Source organism: Maniola hyperantus, chromosome 3 (assembly GCF_902806685.2).
Source record: "Maniola hyperantus chromosome 3, iAphHyp1.2, whole genome shotgun sequence".
Taxonomy (NCBI): domain Eukaryota; kingdom Metazoa; phylum Arthropoda; class Insecta; order Lepidoptera; family Nymphalidae; genus Maniola; species Maniola hyperantus.
Window position 1 is genome coordinate 9,973,761 of NC_048538.1, and position 23,901 is coordinate 9,997,661.

Genomic DNA, 23,901 nt, shown 5'->3' on the forward strand with positions numbered 1-23,901 from the left:
CCGTGGAAGTAGGTATTGTATACAAGACCCTACTTAGTGACCATAGACATATACTAGTGGCACCCCCAGAGCAAGTTTTTTATATTGCTGATCAGGCTATACAATAATTACTGCTTTATTGAAAAATTACGTTTTCTTTACAAAGAGTCCACAATCGCTTATCAAAAAAGTTAAGGTCTGTGAATAAATCTCTATATATAAAAATGAATCGCTGAATGTGTTGCTGATCGCAAATCTCGAGAACAGCTGAACCGATTTCGCTAATTCTTTTTTCATAATATTCCTTGAAGTACGGGGATGGTTCTTACGAAGAGAAAACTTTAAAAGAAATCCTGAAAAAGAATCGACTGTTAGGTGGTACGAAGTTCGCCGGGGCAGCTAGTAAAAAATAGATGTTTTAAATATACATGTTTTTCGTCGTTAAAATCGGTTCTAGTTTCACTTGATATCATACATGCACTTTATGAAAACTAACCTTGTATTAGAAACTGTTTAATCACCTGTTAAGAAAAGATCAGCACTAGGAGCTTTTTTGAGCACGGACCCTCCAGATCCAGCACACAGAGCAATGCTTCCAACATTGTGAGTTGTAGTTTTGCCCTTGCCAATGGCCAATCGGACATGGTTTAGGCCAGTCAGATTTTTTACATTTGTCACAGCTTGCTGAATATCAAAGCTAGTATTAATAAACAGGAACCTAAAAGCATACAAAAAATTAAAACATTGAATTTAAGTATAGGTATAACTTCCCTGGCGCAGTGCTAAGCGCTGTAGTATTATAAGTGAGAGGTCCCGAGTTTAATTCTTGGCGAGGCAATTCGGGCATTTATGATATCTAATTTTGTCACTTTTCTGGTCTGTCGGGAGGCTTCGACCGAGGCTAGTTACTTGCACCCTTCCGGCGAAGCCGTGCCGTTCCGGTAAGATGCGTATAGAAACCGATAAGAGGTCCGCGCATGGGTTTAACAATACAATTACCAGGTGAGATTACAGTCAAGGGCTGTGAGATTACAGTCAAGGGCTGTGATTTAACGTACCGGTAAGATGCCGCGTAGAAACCGATGCGGGGTCCGCGCATGGGTTTAACAAAATAATGCCAGGTGAGATCACAGTCAAGTGTTTTCATATCTTAGCTAATCTTATACTTTTAGGAGAGTCTTTTTAGGCAAGATAATATTACGCAAAGTTATGAAAACAAGGCAAATTATAGTGGTAGATTCACACTCCTCCCGCACTAACTCCTAGGAACATCGTAGACCAAACTTATCCTCGCTTTAGGGTGCATCAGGATGGCGGGTGTATGTGTACAAATGGGCATGCTTTATGCATGAGAGCAATGTACGAGAAATGTACCGAATGTACGTGAAATTTGAAGCAATGTACTATTTTAAACCACAGTTATTATAAAAAGTAAGTGAGCCGCCAGACTGATATCAGAATGGCGGGTGTATTCTAAATCTGAGCAAATGACTAACTATTAGGTCCTTACATATAATTTATGAAATTGGCGTTTTGTCGTACTGGCCACTTTGATCTCAAATATCTCCTTTTTGGTTACGAATTCCAATTTCAAATTTACACAGCTATTGTGTTTTGAAAACCCTAATTCATTTGTTTTTCTTCTTTTGGTTTTTTCTTTGCGTCACTCAGTTTACAAAATGGAAAACCTAAAATATAGCGTTATTTACGAGTACGAGTTCCAAGTATGGTGCAAGTTTACTTGTGGTATCTCACCTTCCAGCTCCTGTTTCAGGATCCTCGCCAGGTATAATAGGGACTGAATTATTAAACGGAAAAACAGAGGCAAGCCAGTCATTTACTCCGCCCTTTGCAGAATCCCAACTTGTGTGCGGGGAATATAGAGAAATTCTCGCTTCCAGAAGCAGCGACACTATACGTTCCTTCCAGGCACTGAAATATACACATACATTTATTGAATCATATCTGAGAATTCCTTTAAAACTTTAACCGAAATATAATTCAACTAGTGTATGCTCGCGACTTCGTCCGCGTGCATTTTAACCCCCTTAGGGGTTGAGTTTAAATAATCCTTTCTTAGCATCCGCTAAGAAAGGATTTTTTAAACTCAATAGTTCAAACATCTTAATAGTTATCTGTATACCGAACAGTCTTTCTTTGAGCTGTGCGTTGATAGATCAGTCAGTCAGCTTTTCATTTTATATACATATAGATAATTATGTACTTAGACAATGTGCGACGGAAACGAGAGGTGATGGCAACAGCACGGCAGCATCTTTCGTGACTGCAACGATGCATCACACATATATTTATAGTATACTAGCTGGTGCCCGCGACAACGTCTAGTTAGTACAGTCAATATATAGTTTTAGGTTTTAAAAATGTCGTGGGAACTCTTTGATTTTCTGGGATAAAAAGTAGCTATCATTCTCCAGCTCTTTAACTATCTGTGATTGAAGGGCAAACCAACAAAATAAAAACACATTCGCATTTATAATATGGCTAGTGACAAGAAACTGCATGACGCACGTCATACTGCGAAGCACGACGGCAGCGACGCGTCTAAGACACGCCACACGATGCGTTTCCGGTACATTGCAGCGTCGTACGGCGTACCGCTATGGATTTGAGTACTGGGCGCCACACGGGCATTGCGTCGCCGCTCCGGTAGATAGTATGGCATTGCATCACACCACCTCTCCCAAGTTCCATCTCTGGACCAAAGTCCATTGCGCAAGCGATGCGGCGGCTTGATTTATATTATGTAGGATGACGCTGCAGCACCGCTCAGGCGCCGCCACACCTCTGACGCAACGCATCATGTGGCTACTCCAAGAGGGTCCAACGCACAGCTATTATGATATATGAAAGCTTTCCATAGTTTCTTGTATTACATATTCTTGGATGTATACAATACTTTGATAAACTTTAGTGTTGCTGCCGTCGCGCATCGTATATGAAAAGATGAACATTAGGATATCCATAGTTGCTTAAGTTCTAATATAGAAATACGCCGTTCTTCGGCCTGAGCCTAAGATCTTACCTCTGAATGACTGATTTTAGAGGTGCAAAAATGGGAGGGTGATAGGAAATAATCATTTCACACCCTTTGTCTTTTGCTTCCATTGCAACATCTTCCGTCATATCATTAGTTAACAATATTTTGGTAACATTCCTGCAAACAAAAGGATACTTATTATTTACTAGCTTATGCTCGCGACTTCGTCCGCGTGGACTACACAAATTTCAAACCCCTATTTTACCCCCTTAGGGGTTGAATTTTCAAAAACCCTTTCTTAGCGGATGCCTACGCCATTATAGCTATCTGCATGCCAAATTTTAGCCCGATCCGTCCAGTAGTTTGAGCTGTGCGTTGATAGATCAGTCAGCCAGTCAGTCAGTCAATCAGTCAGTCAGTCAGTCAGTCACCTTTTACTTTTATATATTTAGATTATTTATAATATTTAATTCATCCATAAAAGTACATATTAATCAATAATTTATTAACTTCACCTGGGTGTATAAGGCTCGGTCAACAAGCCTGTGTTATCCCAGCTTTCTGAAAGTTGTTTTGGGGCAAACTTTTCCAATGCTGATATAACATCATTCAGTTTGATACCAGTATTTTCACCACTAGACATCTTCGAATTTATTGTGGAATAATTTCTGTAATTGCTTCTGACAAAAAGCCTTTTACCAAACTTTATAAACATCAGTTTACATAAGTATTTGCTGTAATTACATGAGAATATAAAACATTAAAAACAGAAAGGCAGAAATAATGATTGACCTAGCAATCTTCAGGAATGCCCAGAGTGCTTAATCCAAAGCAAAATATTCAGCTTCTGAAAAATAAGTTTTCAGAGCAGTCTAGAAAGTTTTGGCTTTGTACTAAGAGCTCTAGGCATTCCTGAGGATTGCCTAGGCTAATCGTGATGTGCCAGTGTTTTGGCTTTGGCCTCTAACATAATTTTTTAACGTAACATCAAGTAGTCATTACAAATCATATTTTTTGGTACGATTACTTAATTAAAAACCATCTTGCAAAAACAAACAGAATTTATTTGTAATAACTTTACATACATTTGTACAAACAATTCTATGCCAAATTCATTAACAAGTAGAAACAACTAAACATCACTTTCAAATAATAATTGCAGTCCTCTCAGGTTGTATATTGCATTTCTTGAAATTCTACTGCTCAAAAAATTTCCAAATCTTAATTTCTCCATTATCACTGCAAGAGACCAGTTCTTGATTTCCTGAGGGGTTCCACTGCACACAGTTCACATCTTGAGAATGTGCATTTAGTTTTGTGCAAATTAGGTCAAAAGTGGGTGCATTAGGGTCTGAATCGTCAGCTTCTTTGAAAACTCTTATGATATCATCCCCACAACCGGTGGCAATAAGTCCTGTGGATGCACACCAAGTGATGTCATAGATGCATCTTGTGTGGTATCCAGACAATGTACAGACACATTTCCAACTTGACTCTTTGTCGTCAACGCTGACACCTTCTTGATTGTCTGGACTATATTCTTGCCAAATTTTGACAGTCCTGTCATCACTGCAAGTTGCCAATCTTTTACCAGTTTTATCGAATGTCAAGCTCCACACTGTGGATTCATGCGACTGCAATGTTGCAACACAGGTCCAATCACTATCCAACTGATCTTCCTTATACATCTTTACAGCATTATCGTAGGAAGCTGAAGCTAAAATATCTGAGGATGGATGCCATGCAACCTATAAACAAAAGTACTTTTGAACTGATTGTACCATTAGCATTTAAAAATAGATTTCAATATCAAACAGTAGTACAAACTTTCTTCACATCTTGATTGTGTGCATTCAGTACTGCCTCACAAACATACTCATCTTCTCCAGCTACTTCCCACACCCACACTGATTTATCACGGCCACAAGTCGCTAGGAGTTGACCAGAAGGTGACCAAGCAACACTTTTTACTTCATTCTCATGTCCTTCTAGTGTGGCATTGCATTCAAATTGACCTGTTAAACATATAATGATGAATTTTAATTAAGTACATTAACTGGATTCCCATTACCAATATTCATGTTATCTTTGTTTAGTTAAGTTTCTTTCCAGTGAATAAACAATGAAGTTGGCATACACACCACTTTTTTTATCCCATACAGCTGTAGTTCCATCAAAACTAGCCGATGCCAAGAAATTTCCACAAGGAGACCATGCAATTTCTCTAATAGTGCGCTGGTGACCATCCACTAATACAGTTTTCATTGTCCAAGTTTCTCCCTCCTTACTCCATAGTTTGATTATTTTATCTTCACCACAAGATGCAAATACTTTACCAAGAGGGTGCCACGATACATTCCATACTATACCCTTGTGACCATTAATCGATTGCAATAATTCTAATTTAGCCATTATCTTTCTTAATTGAAATTGTATATTTTCAATGTCGCCTTAAACTTCTTAAACTATCTTTCACTTACAAAACACTTCACTTAAAAACACTTATTTAAAATATAATAAATTAACATTCAGAGGATTCAGTTACAGAAAATGTATGGGTACGGTCACTAATAACCTAATATCATTTAGTACTTACTATTTAAAGTTTACAATTTTACACCGTAAAATTTTACACTTTATCATACAAAAGTAAAATTAATTTTAATATATTTTATTACAACAGCTAATGATAAAATTAAATTAGGTTAGGTGTCATTTGTCAACCACAGGCCCACACATGCTATGTCGTCTTCGAAGAAATCTCTTCGGACTATAATAACTAGCGCCAACTAGTGGTCATAGACATTTTTATTTGCAAGTGTTGCTACATTAAAAAATTCAATTAATTTTTTTAGTGGCCACATTGTCATAATCGCCACTGCCGCCATTGTCCGGTAGGAATAAGGCTAAGCGCGCACTGCGATGCGATTTTTGTCCACATGTTCAATGCAAAATTTAATCGCAATATTATTATTCCTACGCGCACCACGATTTATTTGCATACCACGAAAGACAGGGAGCCGAAATCAGTGAATACCTTCTGTACCACCATGAAAACAAGACGTGAAGAACATTTAATAAATTATATCAAATAGAGTGAACATTTAAATATGGATTTAAAAAAGAAAATATGCATAATTATTTACTACTTAATATTACATAAAAGGAATTTGAAGAAGAAAAATACAAAACGTTACTGGGTCCATCCTTTAACAGCATTAAGGCCTCTAAAAGGCTTTTTTACGAACGATATTATTATAATGATCTTCGTGCATATAACAGGAAGTTCTTTGATTATTATCAAATTCGCATCGCACCGCAGGAACGAATATTAAATTATGGAGCATTTGATTAAAAACCGTCTGGAGTGGATAATGGAAAGCAAAGGTTTACTCGCTAAGTCCCAATTTGGTTTTAGAAAAGGTCTTGGCACAACTGACAGCCTTGGAGTTCTCTCTACAGACATCCGAATAGCCCTAGCTAAAGGTGAGTACCTTGTGGGAGTATTTCTGGATATTGCAGCAGCGTATGACAATGTTCTGCTCCCGGTGCTCAGGCAGAAACTGCAACAGCTGAGTATCCCACCGAGAATGACACGTATCATATGTAATCTTCTCTCAGACAGAACTATTCTGGTGAGAACAAAATCCCAAAGTCTTCCCCCCAGAATGGTCTGGAAAGGTCTCCCTCAGGGTTCTGTTCTGAGCCCACTGCTCTATAATATCTATACTTATGATCTCGAACTGTCTGTAGAGAGCTTCTGTAACATCCTACAATACGCTGATGACATAGCCCTCTACTCCAGCTCCAACTCCATGGACGAAATTTCTACTCGGTTGAACTTTGCTTTGCAGTATCTAGGACAGTGGCTATCAGATCACGGGCTCACATTATCAGTCGATAAATGCAAGGCCGTCATCTTCACTAGAAGAAGACAAATTCCTCTTCCCAATATTGTCTTCGAGGATCAACACATTACACTTGTAAGCAAAACAAAATTTCTTGGTGTAGTATTAGATTCCAGACTTAACGGCGTAGCTCACTCTGAATATATAAGCCGAAAATGTGAAAGCTCTATCAATATCCTTCGGGCTCTATCAGGGGTATGGTGGGGAGCCCATCCATACACACAAAAAATATTGTACAATGCCATAGTACGCAGTCATTTGGACTACGGATTATTCATATTAGATCCTATCAATAAATCGGCCGTAGAAAAACTAAACAAACTCCAATATAAATGCCTCAGAATAATTCTTGGGGCAATGAAATCTTCCCCCACTAATGCATTGCAAGTAGAGTGTGTTGAACCTCCAATTCTTCTACGTGCTCAATATCTCAGTGATCGCTTTATTTGTAAGGTTTTGCAACTCTCTTCCCACCCTTTATTAAATAGCCTCAATAACCTAACACCCGTCATAAAACCTAATCAGGACCCCCCTTGCCTTTTAAAAAGTTTCCTCAAGTTCACCCGCTTACCACACCCCCTGCTCTCATCACCCAAGCTCCCTTTGTTCTCCACTAGCTTTGCAGGATTGACTCATAACCCAACCATTGCTAGCCTAGGACTTAGCAAAGACACAGTGGAAGCTGATGCTAAATTCAATGAAATATATCAGAAAAATTGGCCAGAACATTTAGCAGTATTTACAGATGCTTCCAAATTATCTACTAATGGGTGTGTCGGTATAGCTTGTTGGATTCCAAAATATAAAATAACTTTACAATATAAATGCCCCCAGAAACAACGGTATTCACTGGAGAGTCTATCGCCATTTTAGAAGCTATCCTTTTTATAGAATCCCATAACATTCAACAATCATTAGTACTGACAGACTCCTTAAGTTGCCTCCAAGCACTTAAAGGAAACCCCTTTCGTAGTAGAGCACTTATCTCCACCATCTTTAAAATCAAAGAAACCCTATATTCCTGCCACCAAAAAGGTCTATCTGTCACATTGGCTTGGATACCAGGTCACACTGGTATAAAAGGTAATGAGAACGTGGATGCCTATGCAAAGCTTGCCACTGAGACAGGTTCCCTTTCTCACTATATGAACCATACTCAGGATTTGCGAGCTCTTGCCAAAATCGACCTTATCAACTCATGGACTGCATTGTGGATTGAATCAAAATTGGTCAAAGGCAAATATTATGCTTCGATGCAGCCTGAAATTCCTCGAAGGCCCTGGTTCTTTTTTCATCAAAATATGGTTCGATGGGTTGCTTCAACCATCACTCGATTGCGTATCGGGCACGCCTGCACTCCAGTCCATCTGGCCAAATTGCGAATTAGGGATAACTCTATATGTGAATGCGGTTTGGACGAAGGGTCAGCTTCTCACATACTATTCTCCTGCCCCAAACTCCTCCATAAGTTATATGATGTCCTCCCTCCTAAGATCCCCCGTCCTATAAGTGTTGAATGTCTATTAATGTTTGTGTTTAGTCCTTATGTAAAATTCTTATGTAAATATATTAAGTGTAACAAGATAAAAGTGTAAATATCTATTTGTTTAGTCTATAGATTAACAATATTATAGTATAATGTACATAATCTCTCCTCTTGTGTTGTTGTAGGTTAACAAGTACTAACAATAATCTAACTATTGTACAGCGTGTTTGGAAAATTCAATAGTAGAATTCTGAAACCGAGCAACCTCCTTCGTGTTTTCTTCAATCTACGCGATATTGGCGAAGTAAATTGTGCCGTGGTGGCACTACCAAAAGCCACTAAGCAAGAAACAACAATATTAATCGCATGCGATTTTTCTTCGCAGTGCGTGGATGATAATGTATTTTGATGGTTCACAGATTTGCGATTTTTTTCGCAACGATTTATTTTCGCTATGCGCGCTTAGTCTTATAGTGTTCTGACTCTATGGTTGCCGCCCATGCCGCCATTTGTTTTTGTATCTGCTGTCATTTAATCCGTGATTATTTTTCTAATAATTTTGGTGTGATTTCATGTGATTTCATTGCTAATTCGCGTCGAGTTGAACTATCCTCAAAAGTGTTCAGCGCACCAATTGTTTTAGAGATTTTGAACTACGTTTTATATTAAGTACGTAGGGTTAAATTCAGTGCACAAACTTGGACGAATATGTACATTACACAAACTGTTTTAGAGATTTCGGACTTCTTTTATTAAATTTAAGGGGGTTGCTATAGAGTACAATACCATCCATTGGGATAGGGGGCACTAAAGGGGGTGCTCCTGAAACTCTAAGTTAAAATTTCAGAGCTCGAAAATCATTTTTTTAAATAAAATTAATCACTTTAATCACAATTAGCATTTAATCAAAATCGCAAAATACAATAGATACTGTCATAGGTTACCACCGTTAACACCTGTAATACTTTTTTTTTTACTGATTTTACGGCTCTGGGTTCTAATCTATAATACTTTTGCTGCTGCTGTACAGACTACAGACCAGTAAAGTAAACTTTTTTTTTCTAAACGGCTTTAAAGCGAGTCTTCTGGCGTAGCCTGTTTTAAAAAACTTAAGGATTGGGTAGGTTAGGGGGGGGGGGGGGGGGTTTATCCCCTTCTAACCTAACCATTCCGAGTCGGAGTGCCCCAAGTCCCGAGCTCGCTTCGCTCGCTCTTGATGGTGGGAGCGGGGGGGAGGAAAGAGACCCCCCACCATAGTGGTGGTCTCTTCTCGTCGACCGGGGCCCGTCGACGGAGCCCCGCTTCGCGGGGCTCCTTTTTTCTGGGTGGTAAAAAAAGAAATAACCCACGAAGGGGATGGCGGGGTCTTACAGACCCCGCCATCCCCTTCTAACCTAACCGTTCCGAGTCGGAGTGCCCCAAGTCCCGAGCTCGCTTCGCTCGCTCTTGATGGTGGGAGCGGGGGGGAGGAAAGAGACCCCCCACCATAGTGGTGGTCTCTTCTCGTCGACCGGGGCCCGTCGACGGAGCCCCGCTTCGCGGGGCTCCTTTTTTCTGGGTGGTAAAAAAAGAAATAACCCACGAAGGGGATGGCGGGGTCTTACAGACCCCGCCATCCCCTTCTAACCTACCCGTTCCGAGTCGGAGTGCCCCAAGTCCCGAGCTCGCTTCGCTCGCTCTTGATGGTGGGAGCGGGGGGGAGGAAAGAGACCCCCCACCATAGTGGTGGTCTCTTCTCGTCGACCGGGGCCCGTCGACCGGGGCCCGTCGACGGAGCCCCGCTTCGCGGGGCTCCTTTTTTCTGGGTGGTAAAAAAAGAAATAACCCACGAAGGGGATGGCGGGGTCTTACAGACCCCGCCATCCCCTTCTAACCTAACCGTTCCGAGTCGGAGTGCCCCAAGTCCCGAGCTCGCTTCGCTCGCTCTTGATGGTGGGAGCGGGGGGGAGGAAAGAGACCCCCCACCATAGTGGTGGTCTCTTCTCGTCGACCGGGGCCCGTCGACCGGGGCCCGTCGACGGAGCCCCGCTTCGCGGGGCTCCTTTTTTCTGGGTGGTAAAAAAAGAAATAACCCACGAAGGGGATGGCGGGGTCTTACAGACCCCGCCATCCCCTTCTAACCTAACCCTTCCGAGTCGGAGTGCCCCAAGTCCCGAGCTCGCTTCGCTCGCTCTTGATGGTGGGAGCGGGGGGGAGGTATAGATTAGAACCCAGAGCCGTAAAACCAGTTTAAAAAAAAAAGTATCTTGCTAAGTTTACTTTATTGGTCTTTGGTTCCCAGCAAGATTATTATAGATCCCAGAGCCGTAAAACCAGTTAAAAAAAAAAGTATTATAGGTTTATGTTATGGTAATCTTTATATGTGTTCGTAGTTCATACTTTGCGGTTTTGTGTTTCTAAAAATGCTAGGGACCTAATTAATTTCATTTTATTTACATAAATCTGTATAAAATACGCGATTACGTGTCTTGAAATTAAGAAATTAGGTAAAGATCAGTGCAAATTAATATCTTTCCAGTGAATATTAACGAAATCTATGTAGTAATCGTGTTTTCTATTTATAATGTTAATCATTTTAAAATTGTATAAATGTCTATAAATACGTGTCTCCGAAACTTGAAATTACAGATATGTAAAGTGCAAATGAACCTCTTTATACTGAATATTACCGCTATACCTATATAGTATAATATTCGTGAATAAATAGTGGTGAACCTTTCTATAGTGGAGCCAATTTAAGTACCTATTTAGTGTTAAGTTCAGTGCACAAACAGTTTTAGAGATTTTGGACTCATTTTCATATTTAAGTATAAGTATGTAAATATCAAGATGTCAAATTGCTTTGTTATACACGGACAAGGTAAATGTTTTGATTGTTTATTTTATTAACGGCTGAATTCAAGTAATACCTAATCACTCTACCTGTAATCTGTCGATAAGTTACTTAGCAAAGTCAAAAAAACCGGCCAAGTGCGAGTCAGACTCGCGTACGAACGGTTCCGTACCAGTATCTATAATATCGGCAAAACAATCATGTCTGTTGAATGGGAGCCCCCTTAAATATTTATTTTATTCTGTTTTTTAGTATTTGTTGCTATAGCAGCAACAAAAATACATCTGTGAAAATTTCAACTCTCTTACTATCACAGTTCATGAGATACAGTCTGGTGACGGATTGGATGCAGAGTGCTAAGTGCGGATTAGCAGGCATGTAGGTTCCTCACAATGTTTTGCTTCACCTTCACCAAGCTGTGGAGTGGAAGTCTATCGGTTGAAACTAACATAATAATAATATAATTGTTAAGGTTTTGTACCAAAAATGTAAAAAAGCAAGACTTATATTTTATTATTGACTAAGTCTGTATGTCTGTCACACCTGCTTATTACAGTATCTACTTATGCTATTAACTTGAAATGACTATAGTTTTAAATAATGCAATGCAATTGCAAAATGTACGACTTGTGGAACATTATATGAAAGGGTTTCATTTACATTCTTATAAATAGGTTTTTATTTATTTTTAAGCAAAGTTGGGAAATTAAGGTGTAACACCCCTGTACCTCTGAAGACCACATACAGCTGTCTGTCCTGTTCCTGATCTCGCCTCTAGTTGCGCAAAGATGGCCATAGGCAAAATTCGGTTAGCAGGATATTTAATTTTGAAAAAAATATTAATTTTTTTACAGTTTTGACGCCAAATGAACTGAAGCTGAAGGAAATAATTACAAAGTTGAAGAAACAAGTGCGCAGAAAACAAGATAGCAAACAAGTCTCTTAATGATACAATCAGGTTTCTTGCCACATAAAATTATTCGTGCACTTTCGGGATGATCGCATGAGTCTCGATGGATTGACGCTAATTCCCTGAAAACAGCGAAGGACCCTTAATATGGAACACAACATTGGCAGTGTCCTCTCCGAGAATTACATATTATTATATTTTGTCTCATTTGCTGTGGAGCTGGAGACCCTGAGGCCACGGCGTAGTGCCAAAAATAAGGCTAGCCATAAGTGTTATTGTTAAATAAATCATAAAAAGTATCTATTGTTTTTGTTAATTTCCTTGATCCCTCCATTTTATTAATAATAATGATAAAGTCAGTCTAATGGAAACAGTGAAAATGGTGGGAAATCAAAAAATAAGTTGTGTATTCCCAGATTAACTAGGGATAAAGTATCAAATACGTTTTCCTAGTTAATCCGATGTCACAACCTATTTTTTTTTTTTTCCCACCATTTTCACTGTTTTCATTAGATCTATAGTAGACATTTTAAGAGTATTCAATATAGTACGTAGGTATATACATATATATCGAGTTTTGTCTATGACCACTAGATGGCGCTGCATTCTAAGAAATAAAATTTGACCTGAGATGTACATCTATTTCAGGTATACATATTAATCTATGGGCCCACAGCCCATACTCCACACAGCTAACCTTTACTAATATACAGTGCGTGCGACAAGTCTCTCTTGGCACTTGAACGACATTGACAGAGAGGCGCTGTTGGAGGACAAAAGCTAAGAATCTCCTTAAAGCGCGCGCCGTATTCACCATCCATCTTGCTGTACGTCCCGCCAAAGCCATGCACGATGCAAAAAGACCGTGAATTGGCTTGGTGGGAGTTACAAGCATAGGTTGCAAGGCTCTTTTTTCTCGTGGCCAAAATTGGAACTACTGTGCGATACGGCTCTCTCGTGCTCTTGTTGGCAATTGAATGACATTGACCGGGGGACGGAGAACAAAGGCTTAAGCGTCGTATTCACCATCCATCCCGGCTGTACGTCAGCTCAAGGCTGCGGTGCTGGATGTAGCATACACAGTACACACCATCGTGCACGCACCAAGCAAGAGAGTATTTAAACGAGAGAGAGAGAGCACTCACGTTACGAAACAACCTCTAAATGGTAAAATCTGCTGTACAGCAAGTCTATTCACCCATCAAGCATGCACGACTCTGCTGTACGTCCGCGCTATTCACTGTCCATCTGCACGACGCGGGTGGTGGCGGGGGCGCTCGCTGGATGCATTAAGCGTCTATTCACCATCCATCCCGGCTGTACGTCCGCTCAAGGTCGCGGTGCTGGACGCTAAATTCATGTTGCACATAGCAAGCAATTAATAATAATTATCGACGTACAGCAAGCCTATTCACGGTCTTTTTAAAAAATTGTTTTTTTTGTTTTTTTATAAATGGGTGATAAAAATAAAAACACTTAGGTACATTTTTTAGATTTTTTTATTACCAATAAACATACAACATAGCATATTAAATATATAAACAAAAGAATGTATATCCATACTAATATTATAAATGCGAAAGTGTCTGTCTGTCTGTCTGTCTGCTAGCCTTTCACAGCCTATCCGTTCAACCGATTTTGACGAAACTTGGTACAGCGATAGCTTGCAACCCGGGGAAGGACATAGGCTACTTTTTATCCCGGAAAATCAAAGAGTTCCCACGGGATTTTTAAAAACCTAAATCCACGCGGACGAAGTCGCGGGCATCCTGTAGTATATATATAAAACTAAAAATACAAATTAATATTCTATGTCTGACTCATCGTAATCGTCATCATCATCCACATGAATGATGAACTCTTCGCATAAATGTGGTTTTCTCAAGTCTTCATCTTGGAGCAATTCTGCATGCACATTTTTGCCAATTTTCAACAGAGACATTGGAAATGGATGAAGCGTCGACTAACTTCTCGACATCAGCTATCTTGAAGGTTTTGTTTTTGGTTAAACTAATATAGTTAATAGTTATACTAAATATGCTAAACATATTTGCTAATTACCCTCTTTTTATATAACTAAAAATTTTTAGTTAGTTTTAGGTAGTTTAGTTTTTAATAATTAGTTAGTTAAACACATTAGTACCCATTAGTTACCCTGCATACTTAATGAATGCAGTATGTTTACATCGTAACCTTGATGATTCCGTTATCGATAACAGCCTTGCGCGCGCGCAACTAGCGCACATCCCTAGTCCGATTATGATTTATTGCCGAGTCTGCAGCCACATAATAACTGGACTATAGTGTTTGTGTTTGTGGGGAAGCGGTCGCCGTAGCTTCTTCGCACGTGGAGTTCACCCACGGCCCACTACCTGTTGTCACGCGAGCGTGACATCTGATATTCTTTACGAGTTATGTATAGCGTCGTCCTTGTCTCACTCAATTGGCTTCGCTCAAAGTTCAGCACCACCGATACACACACAAATCGTGTGCGGACAGGGCGGTACCGGTAGTAGTAATAGTTAATTAAATCAGTTCGCTTGTATGGAGTGTCAGGGGTGTGCTGTACTTTATTCCTTCAGCTCATATTGATCGAAGCTCACACACTGTACACCGCAAATGCAAGCCAAGAAACTTTTTGGAGTTCGTTATCTACTGTTACTCTATACTACTTACTTATAATATATCCGTCATTAGATTTAAGCTGAACGCACATTACAAGATGGGTCACAAGAAAATCATTTTTGAAGTGTAGTAAAAAAGGAATTCTAAATGTAGGTGACGCCTGTTTCTGTTTTGGAATTCAGAACCACAGCATGCACTGCGACTTGGCTGTAATGTGCAAACAGCATTATTGAGAATACATATACAGTTAGCCCATCATTTTCAACCCAGATTAATAGCAGATTTCTTAAAGGCTTCAATGTATTGTTCTTCGTCTGGATACTCTAACAATTTCTCGTCATTAGGGACATATGAAAATCCATCAAAATGGGTGAACTCTCTCGCTATACAATCCTCCAAATTCTGTATGCGAAATGGCGCATAGACCACTTTAAGATTTTCTGAAAATACAATCTGCTTAATCCACCTTCGAAACTCGCAGTAAATAAATAAATCTAATTTATCAACTACTTCTAGACAAATTCTAGAGCAACTGCATGCTATTAGCTATAGGCGCAGAATACAACCTTAGTTTTAGTATACGCAAATACCGAAACACGTATCGAATATTTTTACAAAAAGAATATAATATATTCAAAATTTCAAAAACGTTTAATGAAAGTTATAAGCTTGTTGTGTTGAGTCATTGTCCTCGAAAAACATGGTCACCGAAGTGAGCGAACGGGACGGCTGGCGTAGATTGTGCGCGCTCCGGTTTGCGCGGCTCGAATCAGCTTGTGTGTGTGTATGGACCATGCGCCATTATATTTTGGTCAAAATAGAACGCGTAGTAAAAATGATTGCAATCGATTCTGTTACTGATTCTGAACAAATTACTTTCAGGTAAAATCAGGTAAAACTACCGTTGTATATTATAATGGTACTACAGTGCTATAGGTCTCGTAAAAAAGCAGGTCAGAAATTGCAGGTCCAACATATTTGCATAAGTCTTATCTTAAGCTCGCTATCAAGTGTTAACTTGTCTTCTATGAAAATTAAACAAAATAAATGTTTTTAGTGTGGATACTCAACAGTGACCTAGTAAGACAAATATGCTGGACCTGCAATTGCCAACCTGTTTTTGACGCAACTTGGTTATCGCCATTTTGGCATTGATAGCAGCAATGAGCGTCACGTGAGCGTACTTGGAACTAAATGTTAGTGATGAGACATCTATGTCAACACGAAAAATGTTTGACACAAAGTGTCAATTTTAATTTCTGGTACACTCGATAGGGCGCTTCGAACAAACAAAAAATAACTATAATTTCGTATGGCATATTCATTCTAGTGTAATCTTAAATATTTATATTAGGAAAAGGTGACTGACTGATCTATCAACGCACAGCTCAAACTTCTGGACGGATCGGGCTGAAATTAGGCATGTAGATAGCTATTATGACGTAGTCATCCGGAAAGAAAGGATTTTTCAACCCCTAAGGGGGTGAAATAGGGGTTTGAAATTTATGTAGTCCACGCGGACAAAGTCGCGAGCATAAGTTAGTATTATAATAATATGTCCATTTCAGTATACTCACCCTGAGCAACAAATCTTTCTGACTGATCTCCCGCCGTAACGCGATAGAACGGTTGATCTTTTCCTCGCAGATCGTCAACCCCCTGGATAGACAACTGGCTGCCGTCCACTTCCCACCCGCGGATCACGCAGATGTAATTGTATATATTGTGATAGCATATCATGCCCACTCCATACTTTATTGCCTTGTGACGTCTTTTAATTACAATCTGGAAATATTTACATACCAATTACCAATGTATGTATATACATTTATAGATATTACATACTAATGATAAAAAATAAATTGACTTACTTTCCGGTTGACAGCCTCTGGAAATTCGTTTAATCTGGATAATGCTAATACCATTTCTAGATGTACATCTTCCAGCTATAAGAAAGAAACAATTTTTAGAAGGATTTATTTCAGCTTAACAGATAACATAACCCTATTTAAGAGTGCTCTCCATGTTTGCTCAAGTCCAGCGTGAGTGCATGTTGTTCTAATCAACATTTAAGGGTGGGACATACTGAAGAGTGAGATGCACGATGTTTTAAAAACGCATATCAACGTTTGGTATTACTATATTATTTTGAAAACTAATCAACATTTTTAAACAAAACCATTAGGGTTTTGGTATTTTGTACCTAGTTAATTTACGTGCGAAGATGCTTTGTTTAATCTAAAATAGAGATGTTTCACGGGTCATAACTTTCAAAACAAATATAATTTTATTTAGTATATTTATGTCGGCATAAAATGTAAAGAAATGACATTGCAATAATCGCAAATGTTATAATTGGCTGATTTGAGGACATCTTACTACAACTGTGGACTTAAGCCAATATAGCTATAGTTAAGTGTCTGCCAATCGGAATTGATTGCCATCGTCACACACTGTATAGCTGTCATACTTGAGTGCTAAGTTTGTGCTAAGGCTTCTGATTTATACTTACATATCTTATATTAAGGGTGGTCTCAATCGCCGGCGAATGTGCATATTTCACTAAATGCAGAAAGAAGTTTTTGTAAGGGCTATGTTCATTGTGATTGGTACCGAAGAAATCCCATAGGTGAATAGCATTTTGAGTTTTGCTGAAACATTTTTTTAAAATTAATAAATCAATCTATCTGTAATCTGACGATAAGTTACTGAGTATCGTTGTTATTTGTCAAGAAAGGCCATACAACTTTTGATAACAATGTTGCTAAGTAACTTATGGACAGATTACAGATAAGAGTGATTATTATTTTTGGCCATAAATCTGAAGTTGAGAAACCCCATTCACTCATCTGTGAGAAACCCCACTGAAAGTTGATGGTTGATGTATGAGTTGATAAATAATGAATCTCTGCAAGACAATAAAACAAGCACAATGTGCCTAGTTTCACAGCTTATGGATACGATTTTAGTTTGCAATAGCCACTCTATATAAATTTATTTCAATGTTCACTTACCAGTTTTTGATAGGGCCTTTAGATTTCATATATGATGAGTATATAAACTGTAGTAATGAATCTGGACAGTATTCATAATTCCTCTCTGGGCCTTGAGAAAACGGACATCTCCTTTTTGGTTTTACCTCACCATTAAAAAGTTCTATTGTATACAACTGATTGGGTTCATCACTGCTTTGCCACTCTAAGAACAAGTGATTTGGAAATGCAATTAGTTCACATTTCAGACCAAATCTTTTTGCCACAGCTTGATAAATGGCACCATATGAAATAACATTACCATCATTCTCATCTATAACCTGCAAAAATTATGTTTAACTTTTTCTGGTTCAATGATTTACATTCAGTAAATGACATGAATTCAATTGTTTTCTAATAATCAATTGTATACTTGACTAACTAGTTCATTTAATTTGAAAAATTACCGCACTTAATATTTGGATATTAGTCCGGTCAATTTAGACCAAAAAATGAGAGTGAAGTTACATAAAGTCCCAACAAGCTGACTTTCAGTGAAATTGTTCAAAATATAATTATAAACAATGTCTAGAAGTTCCCCATCATTCCCCTGTAAGGAATTTTTTTTATTCAAGGTCAAAGGTAAAAAAAATGAGTTTTTCGCGATTTTCAGCAAAACGGTAAGTTTTATCATAAAAGTACCTCAGACAAAAATTGTAGATCATAAAATTATCTATAAAAAATGTATCAATACTTTTTTCTTACGAGCCACCGTTTCTGAGATATAACGATTCAAAAAGTTATAAAAGTTGTTATCGTCATAATATGCACACGTTTCCACGCCACCTATGAGGTAGTGTACTTAGCGCGTTTTTTTAACGTGGTTTCTCCAGTAGGCCTACTCCACGGGTCAGTTGTGATCTTGTTTAATGTAAAACTATTGCATAATAACGGAAATTTTCAAAGATTGGAAAAGATAAAAGCGATGTAAATTAAAAAAAAGTGTTGAAGTTTATTCGTCTTATTCGTAAGTTTCAAATTCTTGTTCTTCTTATTCGTTTGACTCCGACGAAGTATCATGCGATACATCGCTATTGACGCAATTTACTTGCATCCAAAATGAAGATGAAGAAGAAGCAGGAGAAGAAGATTAAGAAGAAGAACAAGAATTTGAAACTTACGAATAAGACGAATAAACTTCAATACTTTTTTTAATTTACATCGCTTTTATCTTTCCCAGTCTTTGAAAATTTCCGTTATTATGCTATAGTTTTACATTAAACAGAATCACTACTGACCCGTGGAGTAGGCCTACTGGGGAAACCACGTTAAAAAAACGCGCTAAGTACACTACCTCATAGGTGGCGTAGAAACGTGTGCATATTATGACGTTAACAACTTTTATAACTTTTTGAATCGTTATATCTCAGAAACGGTGGCTCGTAAGAAAAAAAGTATTGATACATTTTTTTATAGATAATTTTATGATCTACAATTTTTGTCTGAGGTACTTTTATGATAAAACTTACCGTTTTGCTGAAAATCGCGAAAAACTTATTTTTTTGACCTTTGACCTTGAATAAAAATTTTTCCTTACAGGGGAATGATGGGGAACTTCTAGACATTGTTCATAATTATGTTTTGAACAATTTCACTGAAATTCAGCTTGTTGGGACTTTATGTAACTTCGAATGTCTAAATTGACCGGACTATATGTATGTAAACCGAGTTGTTATTCTAAGATGTAAACAGAATTATGGGGGTAAAATGAATTTTAATTTTACTACCTTCACAATATCTAAAGTCTTCGAACCAGGTGAAGCAGATACTTGATTATTATTATAAATAACTTTTGTTATAGCATGCAACACTTGTTTTTCAGTGTATTTATTTCTCTCGAATTGCTGGGTGGACTTCAATTTTGAATTAGGCTCTTTCAAAATGTCTTGAACTTTTGTAACTAGTAATTGAATCTGAAATAAACTGTACAATCACTACCCCTATTATAAATGCGAAAGTGTGTTCGTTTGTTGGTTTGTCCTTCAATCATGTCGCAACGGAGCAACGGATCGACCTGATTTTTTGCATGGGTATAGCTTAAGACCTAGAGAGTGCCATAGGTTACTTTTTGTCCCAGAAAATCAAAGAGTTCCCACAGGAATTTTAAAAACCTAAATAATACGCGTAACCCACGCGTATGAAGTCGCGGATATCAGCTAGTGATATATATAACACCTTCCTTGGTGGTAGAGTTGGTTAAGTGAAAATAACGATTATAACATAAAATTTTAATCGCACCTTGGAAAGAAAAAGGAAGATTTATGTCTATTTATGTATGAAGCGGAATAATGTTAGAATAACAGATCATATAAGCAGTAACTAATAAAAATAACTACAGCAAATTTAAGCATAATAACCTATGAAACTATTAATCTGAGGGCCCTAACATCAAAGATACACAGCTATACTTTGACTCTTGCAACTGGCTGAAACTCTGCTATTATTAAAAGTTTTGGCAAGTGTTACACAAACTCAGCTAATAACAATAATTGCAATAATAGCAATGCAATTGTCGCAATATTTGGTGTCAGGCCTACTGACCATAGGCTTCACACATTCTTAAAAAGCCATAACAATATGTAATAGTAATATGAATTCACTCTTACCCTTTGTTCCACATCTTCATCGCTATATATTTTGGTAACATCTATCCATTGTAAAAAGAAAGTTGTAACAAAAACTGGTGTTAACTCAATTCTTATATGTTTTTGTAACCATTTCATAGCCAGGTAGGTGTGGAGTAAATATCGTAGAACAATTTTTGCATAATATATTGTTGTCAACGTATAAAGTGGTCTGCAAAAAAATTTGTTTTTGAACAAAATTACACAAATGATGATAATTTATTTAAATATTTATTTAAATAAATTTAGATTAGTGCTAAATAAATAAAAGGAAAAGCTCACTGAGACTGATTGATCTATCAAGGCACAGCTCAAATTACTGGACAGATTGGGCTGAAATTTGGCATGCAGATAGCTATTATGATGTAAACATCTGCTAAGAAAGGATTTTTGAAAATTCAATCCTTAAGGGGGTAAAATTTGTGTAGTCCATATGGACGAAGTTGTGAGCATAAGCTAGTTTTTGTATATTTTGTGCTTACTTACTTTAAACATTGTTTTGAGTCAATTATGGTGTTGCCTTTCTTTACTATATCTTGAAGGATATAAATTGTATAATAATAATTCAGATTATTTTCTGTAGCAATTGTAAAGAAAATTGCCACATCTGTTAAAGACACCTCTCGGACTCTCCTGAAATTTAAACAATAATAAAATTAATGGTCTATGGGAACACGCAAACAGATTTCCACTTTTCAGTGATGATGAAGGACATTAGTTCTCTGCTCACTTTCAGTAATTTTTTGTATTCGTATACAAGTTAGCCCTTGACTGTAATCTCACCTGGCCTGGTGGTAAGTGATGATGAACCTGATGGTAATTTTTTTTTAAAGAATATTAGCCATGTTAAATGACTAATAATCCCCATTCCTCTCCAACTAAGCGTCAAGCTTGTGCTAGGAGTAGGTACGACAATAGTGCAACGGGCGGGGTTCGAACCGTCAACCTTTCGTTTTTTCGTTTCAGTCCACTCCTTTAGCCGTTGAGCTATTGAGGCTTGAATATTGTAACAGTGGCTTTTAGCAATGAATTATTACAAAGACATTTCAGCTTCCAAGACAATCCATAGGAGAACCAGAATAAACTACATAGCTCAATTGGTTGCTAAGCTGAAGTGGCAATTGGCAGGGCATATAGTTCGAAAACTGATAGACACTGGGATCCCAAGGTGTTAGAATGGAGGGTTGGAAGACCTCCCATGAGACAACATCAAACAGGTCTTAGGTAGCTGCTGGATTTAGGCGGTGCAAGAGACTCATTTACATTACCAAGTATTTTATATTGAAAAGCTTTAATGCCATATTCACCACATCAGTTCATCCAACCTGGCTTAAAATGAAATTGTAAGTGAATTGTTGATCAAATTTCCCCATGTTTAGGGTATGTCACATTCGTCCATACTAATATTATAAATGCGAAAGTGTCTGTTATTTTTCACTGCCTATTTGCCTAATCAATTTTGATAAAAATTTGGTATAGACCTTAGACTTGCATTCCGGAGGTGGATTTTCTATCCTGGATAATCAAAGTTACCCAGAGTTTTTAAAAACCTAAATACAAAAGACAAGGTCACAGGCATCATCTAGTCTACACTAATATTATAAAGAGGAAAACTTTGTTTGTTTGTTTGTTTGTTTGTTTGTTTGATTGTACTGAATAGGCTCAAAAACTACTGGACCGATTTTAAAAATTCTTTCACCATTCGAAAGCTACATTATCCACGAGTAACATAGGCTATATTTTATTTTGGAAAAAAATAGGGTTCCGTAAGATATTTGGGTTTTTCGGACACAAGGTGTAAAAAATCAACCAGAAAAGTTACTTATTTTGCGTACGCTGCCTAAACTATAAAAGATAGAACCATAAAATGTTCTAATTAATTGTAGATCTTATAAATATCTACAAAAAAGTCCGCGACACACTATACCCATCTATGTCGAGTGAGGCACAGCAACCATTTTTTTATTTAAAAATCTTGAATTTTTTTTGGACTACATTTAAACGCGTTTATTTTACTCATGCTATTAATCCTTATCAAAATAAATGATTTCATCACTAAGAACAGTTTATGGAGATAATATTTGGTCTTTGAATGATTAAAATTGGACGTTTGGTTTTGAAGTTATGGCGAAATTAAAATATTACGATTTCTGCTGCACGGCCCGTTGCGAAGTGGGCGTCACCAAGGCGGGGGTGCGCGTGCGGGAGGGGAGTTTAGATCTATGAGTAATTCGGCAACAAATGAAGAAATAGGTACCTATGTATTTCAGGATTTTCGGAAATTCAACCCCCACCTCGATTTTCTAAATTCCACCCGAGCGAAGCCGGGGCGGGTCAGCTATAATATATAAATTATTAATACATTCTCAAACTTACCAGTGATATTCTGGTGGCATGGATATTAGTTCCATACATACAGTTTGTTTAAGTCTATAAAACTGGATTAACTCTCTAAGCCAGTTACCATCATTACGTTCACTAACAAGACTGACCACTGCACTCGGTACACTTTAAAGCAAAAAGAGAGAAAAGGTGACTACAAAAATTTCACTGTCTAGATTATGGAGAAATAAAATAAAAATATTTTTTTGTATTATTATACCTTGTGATCAAAACTTACGTTTCTGAATATTTAATTTTCCACAAATAGTCGTTGTTAGATACTAGTTCAAGAAACTGTTTACATGTAGCGCCGAAGTGCATAATATCACGGGGTTTGCTATTTACCAATATCAACGTAATTATTTCATCAGGTAAATTAATAATAGAGGTTCTAGTGTCTTGATTCATTATAACGCACAATGCTTTTACTTTATATCAGATATTAATAGGACAGGTATTACAAGTTAATACACATCGATTAACAATAATAATTTCTCTACTTATATTAAATTATTACATTAGCCACTCTGGGCGCAAACACCATAGAGTAGGATCATAGAGCAGAAACAAAGAGGAGTTGGCCTAAGCAACTGTGCACTGTGATTTTCAACTAGGTCCTGACGTCATCACTGTGGGCGGGGCCTTAGTTAGTATGCTGTCTGCGTTCGTCAGGTTCACATATATTGAGACTCGTATTATCGGTGTGTTTTCGCGTTTTTAAGAACAAAAGGATGAAGTGTTGTGTTTTATCGTGTCAAAGTTATTCAGACAGACGTTCTGATGCTATGAATGGTATCACATTTCATTTGTAAGTAATTTTATACGTAATTATTAAAATAGTTCTAGATTATTGACATCTAGTGTGAGATAGCTGAACTATGTAGTGACATCGATGTTAGGTCGCTAAGCGAGTAGTTTTGCTACTAACCCGCAGATGGAAAATTGAGAAGTGGGCGGCGTTCCACAACCCCTCACCCCGCAAAATGTCACTCGATATTTCATAGGGAAATCTTAATACAACATCTCCTCTTTGTTTCTGCTCTATGAGTAGGATGTATCGGATGTACCTATATAGGCAAACACGGCGCAAAGTTATACCGTGCCACCGTGGTTATACCACAGAC

At 37.8% G+C, this 23,901-nt stretch overlaps 2 protein-coding genes across 6 annotated transcripts in view; both read right to left on the reverse strand.

Annotated features, from left to right (window-relative positions):
- The window catches only part of LOC117996155 (NIF3-like protein 1), a 24,687-nt gene extending 1,412 nt beyond the window's left edge, over nt 1-23,275 (reverse strand). Inside the window, exons 1-11 of one of the 5 annotated variants that reach the window (XM_034984160.2) lie at nt 23,016-23,275; nt 22,772-22,903; nt 20,882-21,028; nt 20,378-20,567; nt 19,499-19,684; nt 17,754-18,052; nt 17,252-17,390; nt 16,611-16,685; nt 16,317-16,524; nt 12,929-15,179; nt 3,606-3,711 (exon numbers count right to left, since the gene is read on the reverse strand). In XM_034984160.2, the coding sequence (XP_034840051.1) occupies nt 15,001-15,179; nt 16,317-16,524; nt 16,611-16,685; nt 17,252-17,390; nt 17,754-18,052; nt 19,499-19,684; nt 20,378-20,567; nt 20,882-21,028; nt 22,772-22,903; nt 23,016-23,185 (1,725 nt within the window). In that variant the 5' untranslated portion in view covers nt 23,186-23,275 and the 3' untranslated portion in view covers nt 3,606-3,711; nt 12,929-15,000. Of the gene's footprint in view, nt 1-500; nt 698-1,734; nt 1,912-3,022; nt 3,155-3,492; nt 3,712-5,573; nt 5,710-12,811; nt 15,180-16,316; nt 16,525-16,610; nt 16,686-17,251; nt 17,391-17,753; nt 18,053-19,498; nt 19,685-20,377; nt 20,568-20,881; nt 21,029-22,771; nt 22,904-23,015 lie in introns of those variants that run through there. The other 4 variants (XM_069509225.1, XM_069509232.1, XM_069509229.1 and 1 more) reach the window with 4 other exon arrangements.
- On the reverse strand, nt 4,021-5,543 carry Ciao1 (cytosolic iron-sulfur assembly component 1). The gene is made up of 3 exons (XM_034984170.2): nt 5,119-5,543; nt 4,805-4,992; nt 4,021-4,725 (listed from the first exon to the last, which is right to left on the reverse strand). The coding sequence occupies exons 1-3, from the start codon at nt 5,387-5,389 to the stop codon at nt 4,174-4,176; spliced, it is 1,011 nt and encodes a 336-aa protein (XP_034840061.1). The 5' UTR covers nt 5,390-5,543; the 3' UTR covers nt 4,021-4,173.
- Nucleotides 23,276-23,901: the final 626 nt, after the last annotated feature.